The 15,859-nt window shown below is 33.3% G+C and overlaps 1 protein-coding gene across 1 annotated transcript in view; it reads left to right on the forward strand.

The window, feature by feature from the left end:
• The window catches only part of LOC110095837 (transcription factor bHLH121), a 55,062-nt gene that overhangs the window by 10,440 nt on the left and 28,763 nt on the right, over positions 1–15,859 (forward strand). Inside the window, exon 2 of the mRNA XM_020821555.2 lies at positions 6,638–6,759. Coding sequence (XP_020677214.1) covers positions 6,638–6,759 — 122 coding nt within the window. The remainder of the gene's footprint in view (positions 1–6,637; positions 6,760–15,859) is intronic.

The raw sequence follows: 15,859 nt of genomic DNA on the forward strand, positions 1-15,859 counted from the left end.
GGAAGAGGATTACAACTTCCAAGCATGTATGAGCTGAGGACTTGGATGCTGAATGAGGAGGTCAAGACAACTTCAAAAATGGTGGATGATGTTAAGAAGACTTGGATTGAGACAGGAGTCACAATAATGTCAGATGGTTGGTCAGATATTCGACATAGAAGTATTATTAATTTCTTGTTCAACAATCCATATGGAACAGTTTTTCTAAAATCAGTGGATGCTTCAAGTTTTGTAAAGGATGCACAATTATTGTTTGAAATGTTGGATGAAGTTGTTGAGGAAATGGGTGATGCTTTAGTAGTACAAGTTGTTACTGATAATGCAAGTGCATATAAAGCTGCAGGGAGAATGTTAATGGAGAAGAGGCCTCATCTTTACTGGACTCCTTGTGCTGCACATTGCATTGATTTAATGTTTGAGAGGTTGGGACAGTTGCCTCAGCATAAATCAGCCTTATTGAAGGCCAAATTCGTTAGTAAGTTCATATACAATCATTCTTGAGTACTCAATTTGATGAGAAAATTCACTGACAAGAAAATTATTAGAGCTGCTATTACGAGATTTGCTACTGCATATTTAACGTTGCAGAGATTCATGGAGTTAAGGCAACCTTTGGAAGCTATGTTTGCTTCTGAACAATGAGATAAAAGTTAATGGGCAAAAAAACAAGAAGGAAAACTGGTAAAAAAAATTGTTATGAAAGATGATTCATTTTGGCGCAGTACAAATTATGCTTTGAAGACAACAACACCATTAGTTAAGGTACTTAGAATGGTTGATGGTGAGAGGGCCCCAGTTATGGGATTTATTTATGAAGCAATGAATAGGGCTAAAGAATATATTGCAAAAGATTTGAGAGGTCAAGAAAGTGTCTATAAAGAAATATAGGATATTATAAATGAAAAGTGGGATCATCAATTACACCAACAATTACATACTGCTGCATACTATTTAAATCCTCAATTTCATTATGATAAAGACTTTCATGTTGATAAAGAGATGAAAACTGGTTTGTAAGCATGTATGGACAGACTTATTTCTGAAGAAGAGTACCTCAAAGTGAATGATCAACTTGAGGACTTTCATCTGAAGAAGGGAATGTTTGGATTTAGAGCAGCATAAGCATGCTACAAAATACGATCTCCTGGTAGGTTTATAATTTGTATATTTATAATTTTAATTTTAATATTTATGTTCAAGTCTTATACTTCAATCAATATTCATAAAATATTTTTCATTTTCATGTAGAACATTGGTGGAGTTAGTTTGGAGATGATGTTCTTGAATTGAAAGCTTTTGCAGTTAAAATTCTTGGCCTAATATGTTCGGCTTCTGCATGCGAGTGTAATTAGAGCATCTTCAATCAAATTCATACTAAGAGAAGAAATCGATTGGTCACAGATCGAATGAACAAACTTGTTTATGTTATGTTTAACAAAAACTGAAAGATAGACATCTCAAATTACAGAAGCAATGAAGCATTGATACTGAAATTGATCATTTACTTGTTGATGATTTACAATCTGATGATGAATGTGTTACTCTTAAGAATGTTGATGTTTTTGAAGTTGAAGTAGAAGGAGAAACTCAAGTCAATGAAGACAGTGAAGCAACTACTCATGTATATAAAAGAAAGAAACAAAGTGAGATTGGAGCTTAAAAAAAATTCAAAGATATTCTTAAATATAATGAATTATTTTTTTATGCTATTATTGTTTCATTCTAGAGCTAATGAAATATTAACTGATATAGGGGATAAAGGAAAAAATATTATAGATGAAGAAGAGTTTGAGGATGACTTTGACATTAATTATGAAGATTCTTCTGAAGAAAATCAAAGTGATGATAAGCTTGCATTAGGTCTTGATCCTAAAGGGATGTTTTATTTTTAATTGAGTTTATTTTAAATCTTATTTTTCAGTAATATACTAATGTTATCTTAGAACAAATCATCAAATTCACAAATGACATAATATTTTGTTATTTTTTGACATTTTTATCATTATTCATAATTTTAAATTGCTTTATTTTTATAATTTTTGAGGCTTACGCCTCGATCCGCCTCGAGGCTTACGCCTTGCTTCGCTTAGCCAAAATGCCTCGATTCCCGATTTCACCTTTTAAAACATTGCTTTGATCGAAGGACCCTCTAAATTGGTGAATAATTTCCTGTGTTTGTAGCGTAAGGAACTCCCTGACATTTAAATAGAGTTTATATATTTTTTAGGGTTTTTTTTCATAGTTTTTATCTGTCATTTCTTTGTTGCTACTGTCCTTTGCTCTCCATTACTTTGTTAAATTCCAGCTATCCCTTGGCATATTGATCCCTCGGTTAGGATGAGGATCGATGGGAGGTTCTCTTAGGTTGCGTTGATCTCCGTCATCTCTTGGCATTTTGATCCTACAGCTAGGATGAGGAACCGCAGAAGGCTCATCTGGATTGCGCCGATCTCCTTTTATATTTAGGTGGTTGATTTATGAAGGATTATATTAGATCTTCATTGCTACTTTGCACCTTGCTGATTGGATTAATATAACCTCCATCTCTATCCTTTGCCACCAAAATGTCTGAAGCTAATTCCTCCCAAAACTCTATGGAGGACTATGTTGCACCTAAGAAGAGATCTCTAAACTATGCAACATTCCTATCACTTAAATGGGAAGAATTACTTAAAGTGGTCTCAATTTATGAAAACCTACTTGAAAAGGAAAGTTAGCCAATCATAAATGAGTTTTTTTTCCAAGCAAACATGAGAGATGTAATATTCCATTTTATCTTATTCATAGTGATATTTGGGGACCCTAAAAAATCTCTAATATCTCAATTGCCCGATGGTTTGTATCCTTTATTGATGAATGCACTAGAGTTTCTTAAATCTTTCTCCGAAAAAACAAATTCGATGCTAGCACTGTCCTCCTCATTTTTCATATCATGTTCCAGAATCAATTTTGGGTAAAAATAAGAAAAATTCGTTCTGACAATGCTAAAGATTACTTTAACCGAACTCTATCCTTCTATTTTCAAATGAGTCTTCTTGCATTCACACAGAACAACAAAACGGGATTGTAGAAAGGAAAAATTCACCTTCTAACCTCCACCCGTGCATTTCTATTCCACCACAATGTACCCAATTCCTATTGGGGGGGGGGGGGGGGGGGAGGGGGGAGCCCATCTAACTGCCAAATATCTCATAAAACAACTATCTTCAAACACCTTGGAACTAAAAACACCAATGAATATTCTATCATCTTTTTACCTTGAATTCTGAACTTATAATAAGCTTACACTCATAATCTTTAGGTGCATTGCCTATGTTCATATTCACACCCAATATAGAGAAAAATTAGACATATGAGCACTCAAATTTATCTTTGTTGGATATTCATTTACCAAAAAGGTTATTAGTATTATCATCCATTATCAAGAAAACTCTTATATCTGTTGACATTACCTTTGGTGAATAAAAACTCAATTTCACCAAACCTCATCTTCAGTGGGAGATTGAAACTGAGGAAGATGAGGAAAGTTAGCTTGTCCCTCTTGACCTTCTAGCTCCACCTCAAACCAATCCACCCAAATCTAAAATGAAAGTTAGGAAAGCTAATGACAAAGCTATTATGTATAACAGGAGATTTGGGCAAGTGTATTCCAGGCGTACAAATTCAAACTATGCTTCAGAGTTGATCCAATAATCTGAAACATTTCCTGTAATTGAGGTAAACAGAAGTTCACCAAAAAATCTCCTTTGTACCCCTTAACCAACTTTGTATCCTTATGACTTCTCACTTTCACACAAAAGTTTTTTTTCTTACATTAAATGATATTCATATTTCTAATGATATTTCAGAGACCTTATCTGATGAAAATTGGAAAAGGTGTCATGAAAGATGAATGCAGGCCATGAAGAAGAATAATACCTAGGAGATCACCGACCTACCTGTAGGAAAAAATTGATTCAGATGTAAATGAGTGTTCTCTATGAAATTCAAAGCTGATGGTACATTGAAAAGGTATAAGACAAGACTGGTGGTGAAAGGGTACACTCAGACGTACGACATTGACTACTAGAAGACTTTTGGGCTAAGATGAACACCATGAGGATTCTGTTCTAACTAGCAGCTAATTACAACTGGCATCTGGAACAACTGGATGCCAAAAATGTATTCCTACACGGGGACTTGGAGGAAGAAATATTTATGGAGATTTCACCAGGATTCAAAAAGAAATATGGGGATGACAAAATTTGTAGATTAAAAGCAATCCTCTAGAGCTTGGTTTGAATGGTTCTCAAAAGTCGTGCTGCTTAATGGTTATTAGTAGAGCCAAGGGGACCATACATTATTTTTCAAGCACTCAGACTCAGTGGAAGTCACAATTTTATTAGTTTATGTGGATGATATCATCTTGACTGGGAATGATGAAAAGGAGAAAGTGATTATGAGGAAATGTCTTACCAATAAATTTGAGATCAAAGATCTTGATAGGTTAAAATATTTTATTGGAATTGAAGTGACCTACTACAGCTGAGGAATCTTCATTTCACAATAAAAATATATTAATGATCTTTTTAAAGAAATATGTAAGCTAGCTTATAAACCAACACCAACACCAGGAGAACCAAATCTCAAATTGGGTGAAGTTAAAAAAGATCTAAATACAGATAAAGCAGATTACCAAAGCAGATTACCAGAGAATTATGGGAAAATTGATTTACCTTTTCCACACCAGATCAGTTATAACGTTTACAGTAAGTATGGTTAGCCAGCTCATGCAAAATTTATTGTAGATTCACATGCAAGCTGTAGACAGAATACTACTCTACCTTAAGGAGAACCCCAGTAAATAGATTCTCTTCAGAAGAGATTATGGAATAACACCAGAAGCATATACTGATGCAGATTACATAAGATCACTAGTAGATAGACGATCTAACTTGGGATATCACACATTCTTTGGAGGAAACCTTGTTACATGAAAAAGAAAGAAACAAAATGTGGTGGCAAGGTCTAGTGCAGAAGCAGAATAAGGTTATATAATTGGGAATATGTGAGCTACTATGGATTAAGATGGTTCTAGAAGACCTAAGGATTACGTGGGAAGGGCCCATGAAGCACATTATAACAAATTAATAATCAACATAGCTCACAATTCGGTTCAGCATGACAAGCCAAGCACATAAAAGTGGATATATATTTCATAAAGGAGAAACTAGACAGTGATTTTATATGTATCTATCATGTCTCATCAGAATATCAGCTTGCCGGTATTCTTTCCGAGGGACTTGATAACTCCACATTTCTAGGACTGATTACCAAGTTGAGAATGATATATCTGTATTCCCCAGTTTGAGGGGGAGTGTTAAATCATAGTTGTTCCTTGGCATTTTGATCCCACGGCTAGGATGGGGATCTATGGGAGGCTAACCTAGATTGCTCCGATCTCCGCCGTCCCTTGGCATTTTGATCCCACGGCTAGGATGGGTATCCTTGAAATTTTGCATTATGCATTAAATTAAAAGGGAAAACAAAAAGTGGCCAATGAAAACGGCCCTAAGATTGTACATGTAAGATCATATCCTCCTGCAGGATATCAAAAAATTCCTGAGGAATAGTATCCCTATCCCTATCCACAAAATCCCAAACAAAATTACAGTGGATTGCCCTTTGGGCACAAAAGTGGGCGGCGGTATTAAACCCCTGAGGCGGCTAGGATGGGTATCCGTGGGAGGCTAAACTACATTGCCCCGATTTTCTTCCATATTTAGGTGGCTGATTTAGGAAGGATTATATTATAGCAATTATGTATGATTATGCAATTACTTGTTTCTTATATATATATATATATATATATATATATATATATATATATATAGGGGCATTTTTTAGCAATAAAATGAAGTATTTTTCCTCTCCAATTCTCTGTATTTAAAATACTTTAATCATTATATTTCTTTCATTGCTTTTGTCCACTTGCTAATTTTTAATAAAAACTAGAATGCTCATTGAAGTACCCGTCCTTGAATTACTGTTCGTATGTTTGATGATATTTGTCTCAAATATTTTACTGAATATTAGAAATGAGAGCCAAAATTGTGTGGAGGAAGATCTTGCCATGAAAAATGATGCGCATTTGGCATGCAATGTAAACAGGGAGCCAGTTACTACTTATAGCAGCAGATTTCTAAAACATTATCATGTGTGATTTAGTTTCCTGTTAACTTTAATATTATACTGATTATTTGAAATGAGAGGCAAAATTTTGTGTGGAAGAAGATCTTGCCATGACAGAAGATGCGCATTTGGCATGCAATGTAAGCAGGGAGCCAGTTACTACTTATGGAAGCAGGTTTCTACAACATTATTATGTGTGATTTAGTTTCCTGTTAACTTTCTGTGTTGCCTGCATATGGCATGGCTATTTGCCAATTGTCTAATCTGTACTTAAATTCAATCGAGGCTTTCTTTCCTTTCCCATGTATCATACTTAAGTTAATGAGGATGGTTTTTGGTTGAGATAAATGGTTCCTATGCTTTTGCTCATCTTCTTGTTTGGAGGTTTGAACATATGCACTTGCATATAATGTGAGTTTATACCCCAACGCCAATTTGGTGAAGAATTACTTTTCAACATTTGCAGTCAAAGGGTAGATAAAGAAGCAAAGGATTCATCAAATGTTCGAAAAGTACATAAAGCTGACCGTGAAAAATTGAGAAGAGATCGACTAAACGAACAATTTCTAGAGCTGGGAAATGCAATAGGTAAATTTTATTTACTATCTAAATGTGAAAACTGTATCCTCTAAATTGGCAAAATCCACTTTCTGACTTCTTATTTTAATGAAGTTATTATATGGATATATCATCACTATAGTCAACTTTATCTTTTAAAATGATCTATTGTCTTGTGATAAACCATCGTTTTTCAAGTATTGAAGGAATTTGCTGGTTTGCTTTTTTCTTTCTTGATATCAAGTTGTCATTTATTTGAACCTGATGATATTTTTTAGTTGCTTCACATGATAAATGAAGCGTATGGTCTAATTAAAAATTTCTTACCTGTTAAATTCAAATATCTCGGCATTTATAATTATGCTTTTGGTTCCAAGTTTTGTCTCCAATCGGCCACTAACCATGTCTCTTTCCCGAGGTGATCAAGCGCTTGATTATGAAAAATGAATAAAATTCACGTGGTCTATCTCTGCTTTAAGTAACAAATGGTTTCCATGTCGTAATCAGTGACTAAAAAAAAAGGTTAAAATGGGCATATAATTTGCTTGACTTTTTGGTGCCCGCTTTGTATCTTAAAATTCCCATTATATCTGTTTACTTTTCCCATGCGTGAGCTAACATTTTTGTTATTTTGAATAGATGATCATGTTCCTGTCGAGTTTTATTACATTTTAAATTAGAAATTTCTCTGGTCAATGCCACGGGAAGTGCTGTATTTGAAGAACATTCTCAAAAGGGTAGTATGATTTGTAAAATAAATTTAATTGATAGTGATGTAGTAAAAAAATGTGTGATTATAAATAAACTTGTTGTAGCTCAATTAGATTAAACAGATTGATTAAATGTATGTGAGGAAAAGAAAACCATTACCATTATAGAAAAAAAAATGATGTATTCATATAACTCAGATGGATGATCTTTCTTCATTCCTATTATCTTTTTTCTTGGTTTTTCTAGGTGATTACATTCACGCCGTCAGAACATGTAGAATTACCTCCCATGAAAAATCTGCAGGTTATAATCAAACTGATTCATTTTTAATTGATTTTACACTCCTAACCTGTACATAAACATTAGGTAGTACTTCAAATCAAATAACATACAAAAAGTACAACCATGTTAGTTTCGTATGTCACAAAGCTGCAAAAAGTACCATGAGCGAATCCACTTGATAACATATTCCAGTGAATACTTTTTTTTTGGGGTCTAATCGTAATATGAAAATATAGTGCAGGATAACCAATACCACAAAAAAAGTACATGTATGAGCAACACAACTAAGAAAGATTAGAGACTAGTTGAGTGAAACTGCATCAACTTGTTATTTTACTGAAAAAGATATACCATAAAACAAATATTTAACTTTCCTGGAAGTGTGGAAATGTATGTACTAATCAAATTATAAATTCTACGAAGTGAAGATGTATGCTCTATTGAATATAGTTGTTTAAGAAGTCAACCAGCGGTATAGATCAATGTATGCAAGTAGAGATTCATATTTCACTAATGAGTAAACTTTCTCTAAGACCATCGCAACTTCTATTTGCATATCAAATCTGGTAGCTGAATAGGCTATTTTAAATATAATGAAATAGGCCACCTTGCATCTTAATTCCCTTGTCATGCTTTGGCCTTTGAGTATGTTCAACACGAAGATAGTATGGGTGATAGTTCATTTGAAGATGTGGCAAGTAGTGGTCCATGTTAGAGACAAGCAATTAGACTTTGATGAATCTTAAGGTCATAAACTTATTGTAAGATGAATAATCACTAGCTCCTTCATTAGCGAAGATTAGAAGAAAACTCATATATGTGACCTTAATGCATGAGCCATAGATTTGAGAGTTACTATTTGTATTGGTTGACTTGACTCAATCTTGGATTGAGGTTCCTCATTGACTCCCCTGGAAGTTACTGCAGGATGATATGTTATTTTTATATCAAAGGCATCTAGTATCCATCAAAATTGCAAGGAACCCAAAGGAGATTTAAGCATATGTCCATCATCTTTTATCAGAATTTCTTAAACTTAAGTCTAGTAGATTTGTAATTTAATCCTTGCATCTTTCATGATCACCACATTATTTGATTTCAACCTCATGAGACGTGAATTGCTCATAAAGCAAGCTAACACAGCCTTTTTTTGGTTACTATGGACATATCTCCCACATCTCTCATTTGAATTGCATTAATTTTGAATGGTCGATTTATTGCATGATCCTTTACAGCTTTCATGTCCATCATCTTAACTGGTTGATTTGTCTCAATGAGTCACAATTCAATCATAAATCAAGAATTAAACAAACTTTAAAGAAATTGTCCAATCATTTTTTTTTTTAAGTTTTGCAATTATTCCTTCATCTCTTATTGACTACCTATAGGCAGGTCTCGTATGCCCGCTCTCATCGATCTGACCGAATGCACGCTTCGAGCAACCTCGCTTGCCGTCTGTGCTGTCCGACTCACGACCAAGGAGCACATAGACGTCATCCCCTCGTGATCACACACGCACTTCCCCTGTTCTCAAGACTTCCGTCCGAACCCCTCTCCAACTCTCTAAGTGCTGATCCCCACTCAAAACCAAGCAAGCCTGTCCCTATATGAGTAAGTATTAATGTTTATGCCTCCACTGCCCGTGCACTTAAGTGCCTAATGTTTGTTTGCTTTACTCCAAGGCAGCAATTTGAAGCATCTTCACACATTAACTAACTCCAATCGACAATCTCAATTTAAATAATCAATAGACAGGAATAATGAAATCGATGACCTGTGCTGTCGATCTTAGATTCAACTAGGATTGTTAAAAATTGTAGCCCTCGCGCTGTCGATCTTAGATGCGACCGGGAAGAAATCAAATTAAAGCCCTCGAGCTGTCGATCTTAAATTCAGCCTGGAAGAATCAACGGCAAGTGTCGTCCCTTCCTCCCCTTGCGGGGAGGGGACGTCGGGAAGTCAGATTTTTTAAAAAATAAAGGAAAACTTTTGAAGACTTGGAGGAGAGTATTTTCAATTACTTAATTAATATATAATTAATTTAATTAATAAAATTAAACTACTGAGTATTTAAAAATACAACGAATTAAGGCTTTAATCAGTTAATTAATTAATTAATTAAATGCAATAAAAAATGCACAGAAGTGAGGAATGCTTGTACTAAGAACCAACCCCTTTACAACAGTCTGACTGACTCAAACTTTATAAATAAGACTCAACTCAAACAACAGCAAACAAGTACAGCATCTTTACTAAGCTAGGGCCCTTTCTTCGTTTCTAAGTTTTCCCATATAAAGGGTGGCATCAAACAAATTTCAACTGAAGAAAGAAGTGAAGGATTAATAAAAATTATGCATATTCAAAATCTACACATTATAATACCCAAAATTTTTAAAAATATATGCATAATTTTTGGCTCAAAATTTACCCCTTTTTGTCACCTCCCTAAAACATCAAGCCTATTTTCATTAAATTCTATTTTTAATTTTGATCCATTTGATATATAGAAATATATCTAAAATATCAGTTTAATAGTATATATGTATATGCATTCATTTAATAGTCGTTTAATAATTAATTAACAATTAATTAAATGCTAATTAAGTTTACTGTAACAAGCATGGTTGATGAACATTTAATTGAATGTCGTTCTGTAGCAGAATCTTTTTTAAATATGCCTTTTCCACTTACCTTTGCATGCCACAGCCTTAGTGCAATCAACGGTTGAGAGTATATTGGGAAGACAGCAGTGGGAAAAGCATTAGAGATATTATATTATTATATAATTAAGTGAATTAAGCCTTAGCCTTTTAAGCTTTTCCTTCCCATGCCATTTTCCCCACCCAATTCTCTTTGGATCTGAAGCAGCCGTAAGCAAGCAGTGAAGCAGGAGGCGGAAGGGCTGCGACTGCTAGGAGAGGAAAAGTTTAGAAAATAGTAAGTTAATAAAGGAAAAAAAGGAAGGAAAGAAAATAGAGGAAAAAGGTTAAGCGAGGAAGGGAGGTTGAATTGAATGTCAAATTTATTTGAGGTAAAACTTTAGTCTTTTGGTATTATAGCCTGTTTTATTCTATTGGAATGCATTTTTGAAAGTTAAAAATGTATGCTTTAGGTTGTTTATAAGAGGAAAAGAGGCCGGGATATTGTAGGGGAACAAACTCATAACGAGGTGCTTACCCAATCTTTAGTATAAGAATGAGAGCATTTGGATATATTTATAAGAATTGTGGTAGCCAAGAATTTTATAATAAACAGGTTGTTTGTTTATTGGTTAGTTAACTGTTAAATTAAGTTATTTGATAAACATTACTTACTGAATGTGATACTACAAAATGACACTAAAGCTATTGGTTATGAACATCTGAATGTTAATGAAAAAGGAAAATAAGAAAAAATTATATTATGGGAGATAGACCTGCACAAGTAAAAGCAAAAGTTCTGACGAGGTAAGCCTTAAGGACAGTATAGGAGGTATCCGACTATCACAATTCTAAAAGTTGAAAATTCGGATCAAACCTTCAATAAGAGCGCATTTAGACCAAACCTTGAATGAGAGTTGTGAGTTTGCAAAAGCCTATATGTTGATTATAATTTTTTTTTTGAAATTAAAACAAGTATGAAGCAACTTACATGTCGTCGACCCCACTTGAGCGGTTGATTGCCAGAAGACACGAGGCTTCGCTCATGTAACTTCTATTCAACGATTCAATCGATAAAAATGAAGGATACTGAACAAAAAAAAAAGAACTTACGCTCTCACTCCTTCGATTCCGTCGTTCATGTTCGACTTCGTTGCTTCGCAGGAGTCTAGGGTTCGCCTTTCATCTTCTCTTTTTGTCGTTGCTGTTCGGTCTCGCCCTTTATCTTTGTTTTATAATATATTATATAATGTATCAGTGTTATATGATATATATATATATATATAATGAAATAAAATAAATAGTAATTCGAATTTATACTTGAGAGCTTAAGCCTCATTCTTGTTTCTCAGTGGAGCGCTTTAAAAAAATGCTTATATTAGGAGCTATAAGGATCTAATAACAGTGATGGGCGTAATGACTACATAAAATTAATTAATCAAAATTAATTAATTAGTTAAAATTAATTAATCAAAATTAATTAGTTAATTGAAATTAATTAATCAAAATTAATTAGTTAATTAAATTTGTTAAATTTAAAAATTATTTAAAAAAAATCAATTAGTGAAAATAATTAATATTGATTGATGGAATTGATTTAATTAAAATCCGTGAGTTGTTCAAAATGTGAGAGCTCTTATTTAAAAAAAATTAAGACTTTTGGTTAATTAAATTAATCAATCAAAATTAATTTCTTTATCAATAAAAAAGTGCAATTAATAAAATGAAGGGGGGGAATGAAATTCCACTAATTAACATATACAACAATACTCTCGAGCCCTCAATCTCTCAACACAAAATTCTACAAACTCCAGTACATAACTCCCCATAACAAATTGAAACTCAACTCGCAAACTGAACTCCTTTGCATGCTCTCCAAAGCTCCCCTGTACGAGCCCTTATAACTACTTGTGGGTTCTATCCACTACAAATACTGGCTACGTAAACCTACAAACAAACAAATGAAGAGTCAGTACATCATAAATAAATTGAATGAATGATGATAAATCTAAGCTATTATGGGTAGAACAGAGTACTGGAAAGCAATAAAAGCTAAGTACGAAAAAAAACTAATAGAGCAACGATGCTGAAAAAATGGGTAGAGTAATGGATTACTATAATAAGAAAAAGACTACGAGCATAGAACAATTAAAACACTAACGCCAGTGTCAAAACTCTAAAGTATCAAAATCACAAACTCAAACCAACTCGAACAAGTATAGAAAAAATCTCCAAACATTGTACAAACAACTACTGTTTATACAAACACATAATCAAATTTAAAATCTTTGGGCCGCCTTATTTATAAGAACATGGTTGTAAGACCCACTATCCGACAACTTTCAAAGGAAAGATGTAAGCCCGACCTTAGGGGAAAGTGTTAGGTGAAATTGACCTAACCTCGAAACCTCAATTGAAGCACTGGCCACTTCTAATAGAAGTCATAAGTCCGACATCTGAGGAAAATATTTAGGCGATAATACAACCCTAGACCACTTACTCAGACAGCTTAGTTTATAGGGCTTGGTTGTAAGACCCGAAATTCGAGCCATTTAGCTTACAAAGCTAGGTCGTAAGACCCATCGTCAGGCAACTTCTAAGGAAGTACTAAGACCAATGTTTAAAATTGCGTAATCGGGTATTGAGGCATTTTTCGTTCGTGAGGCTAGGCGTAAGCCTCAAAATAAAAAAACTGCGTAAACATAAAATGATAAATTTTGTATATACTAATGAATAAACAATATATAAAACATAAAAAATGCTACTTATCACATCTTTGAGAATAAATAGCAATGATATATCACATAAGAACTCAAAAGTCATCAACACTTTCATCAGTCATCACTAAGGGGGTCTTCATTTAAATCATCATTATAATGAATTGCTCTCTCCTCTTCCTCCTCTCATATAGAGTCCAATGTCTCCCAATCAACTCCTTCCTCATTATTAGTTATCTTCCTATTCCCTAAATATTTTTGTACAATATCATAATGAATAATAGTGTAATATATTATTAAAAGTCTAATAAAAGAAAATTATATTATTTATATACCTTTTTTGATTTGTTCTTGAGTTGTGGTGGATGTAGATGCTTTAAGACCATCAAAGAAATCAACATTTAAATCTTCATCTTATAATTCAGACGGCATTACTTCAACTTCATCATCTACAAATCACTCATCATCAGATGCCACATCCTCGCAAAGCAAAGGATCTTCATCATCCATTAATCCTTTTTTCTTCAAATTTTTATTTCTGAGTCTCCTATTATACATAATGTATACCAATGAATTTATCCTCAATGTAGACAAGCGATTTCTCCTCTTTGTATGAACTTGGTTGTAAATACTCCAATTTCTTTCACAGTCAGATGAAGATCTTGTCAAGCCCAAAATTTTCATAGTAAAATGCTGCAATTCTGGAGTCCCATCACCAAATTGAATCCACCACTCAACTAATATTTATATAAGAGAATTTAATTAGTGCGAAAAAATAACTTTTAAATAAGTATTTAAACATTAAATAAAATCACCTGGAGATCGTTTGACAATTGTATTCTTTACTTGTTGTTATCCAAAAATGTCTTCTTTGTTCCTAAAAGGTATTAATTGCATGTCAGCATTTGATTTTTCAGTTGCATCACTTATTAGACGATCCATGCAATGATACAATCCCAACTTTATTTTAGGGTTTGTAGACTTGTTCTCTGCATATTGATACTGAGGGTTTAGGTAATAGCTATGTTGCACGGATACTCCTATTTACGAGGCTTGCTATATCAGACACGTGTCGGATATGGATACGCCTCCGATACAGCATGGATACGTATCGGATACAACTTTGCCGTGTCCAATTAAAATATTATTTAAATTTGACTGGACACGCATATTTGATATGCGTGTTCTATTAAAAAAACAAAATATCTAATCTTTCACTTGATGAGCCTGAATTGGAAGCTATGATATTGATTGAAGATGATATAAACCACTGAAGAAGCTAATCCTTTCATTCCTTCTATTGAATAGTTGAAACAGTTTCAATGAAATTTCATGTGCTGGACAATTTATATTTATATTTTTTTGTTATACTAGACATTTAAATATTTAATGTTTACTTTTATCTTGATATTATAAGATACAATGCTATTAATAATGTTATTTTCAAATTTTTTGTCATTTCAAATATTACACTTTGATTATTTTCTTAATTTTTATGTAAGATTTATATATTATAATGCCGTATCCGCGCCGTATTCGTATCTTGTATTTTTAAGAATTGACGTGTCCCGTATCCGTATCGTGTCGTATCCGTGTCGCCGTATTCGTATCGGTGCAACATAGGGTAATAGCCAGCTGCTTGCAAGTGTCGGTGAAGTTGTAGCTCCCACTTATTATCAATAATATTCCAAATTTTCCTAAAGCTTTTCTCATTGCCTCCTAAGTTAGAGGCAATCATCTCTTTGGCTTCATCTATGACATTGTAAATGAAACCCATTGCAGGCTTCTTCTCAGCATCCACCATCCTTAAAATATGAATTAAAGGTCTAGTGGTTGTAATGACAGATAAGATATTTTGCCAAATCTGTCATTTAAAACAATCTTTCTAATCTCTTTTCCCTTTGCCTTCTTCGCTCAAGCACAACTCAACCACTGTGTAGATGTGAACATAGTCTCTAAAAGTTGTCTAGCATCTAGCATGCTCTTTAAGGTCAAGTAAGCGGTGACAAATCTTGTTGCTGTTGGCCTTAGAATTTCTTTCTTTTAAAATTTCCTCATAAGAGCTAGAACCCAAGAGTAGTTATAAATAAACTTGGTTATTTTTTTGCTTTAGTAAGTGCATTTTTATATTAAGGTAGCTCCTCAAGCTTTTCAAAAATCAGATCTATGCAATGTGCAGCACATGAAATGCAGTACATATGTTTTCTCTTCTCCATAAGTTTTTTACCTGCAGCCTTGTAAGAACTTGCATTATCTGTGTAATACACATTGAGTCTAAAGTATAATAACAAATTTAATTTCATTATGTAATACATATTCCTCATCCTTTTAATGTAAATAATCTAAAAACAAAGATCTATTATCTTAATTAAAACATTTAATAGAAATTTATAAATATGGATAACTGCGTAATGTATACGTGTATTATGCATAGTTTATGCGTTTTTTGTGCGTGCATTATGTGTATTATTTAAAAATATTAAAAAAAACATTTATAAAATTATTTTTTCCTTGAAAAAAAAATTCAAACACTTGACCTAAAAGCAAATGCCAAACACTAAAATCCTTTTAAACAATACATTATGCGTACTCTATGCCTATGATCTACTTGCGATATACGTGATTTATGTGTTCTATATGCTTACGATATGCGTACGATATGCGTGATTTATGCGCATAATCATTAAATAAGTTCTTTTTTCATCAAATCAATGTAAATAATATTTATACACATAATCGAAAAATATATTCTTCAGTTTCATGAAATAAATATTTTACATA

This window comes from Dendrobium catenatum, unplaced genomic scaffold (assembly GCF_001605985.2).
Source record: "Dendrobium catenatum unplaced genomic scaffold, ASM160598v2 fragScaff_scaffold_1685, whole genome shotgun sequence".
Lineage (NCBI taxonomy): Eukaryota > Viridiplantae > Streptophyta > Magnoliopsida > Asparagales > Orchidaceae > Dendrobium > Dendrobium catenatum.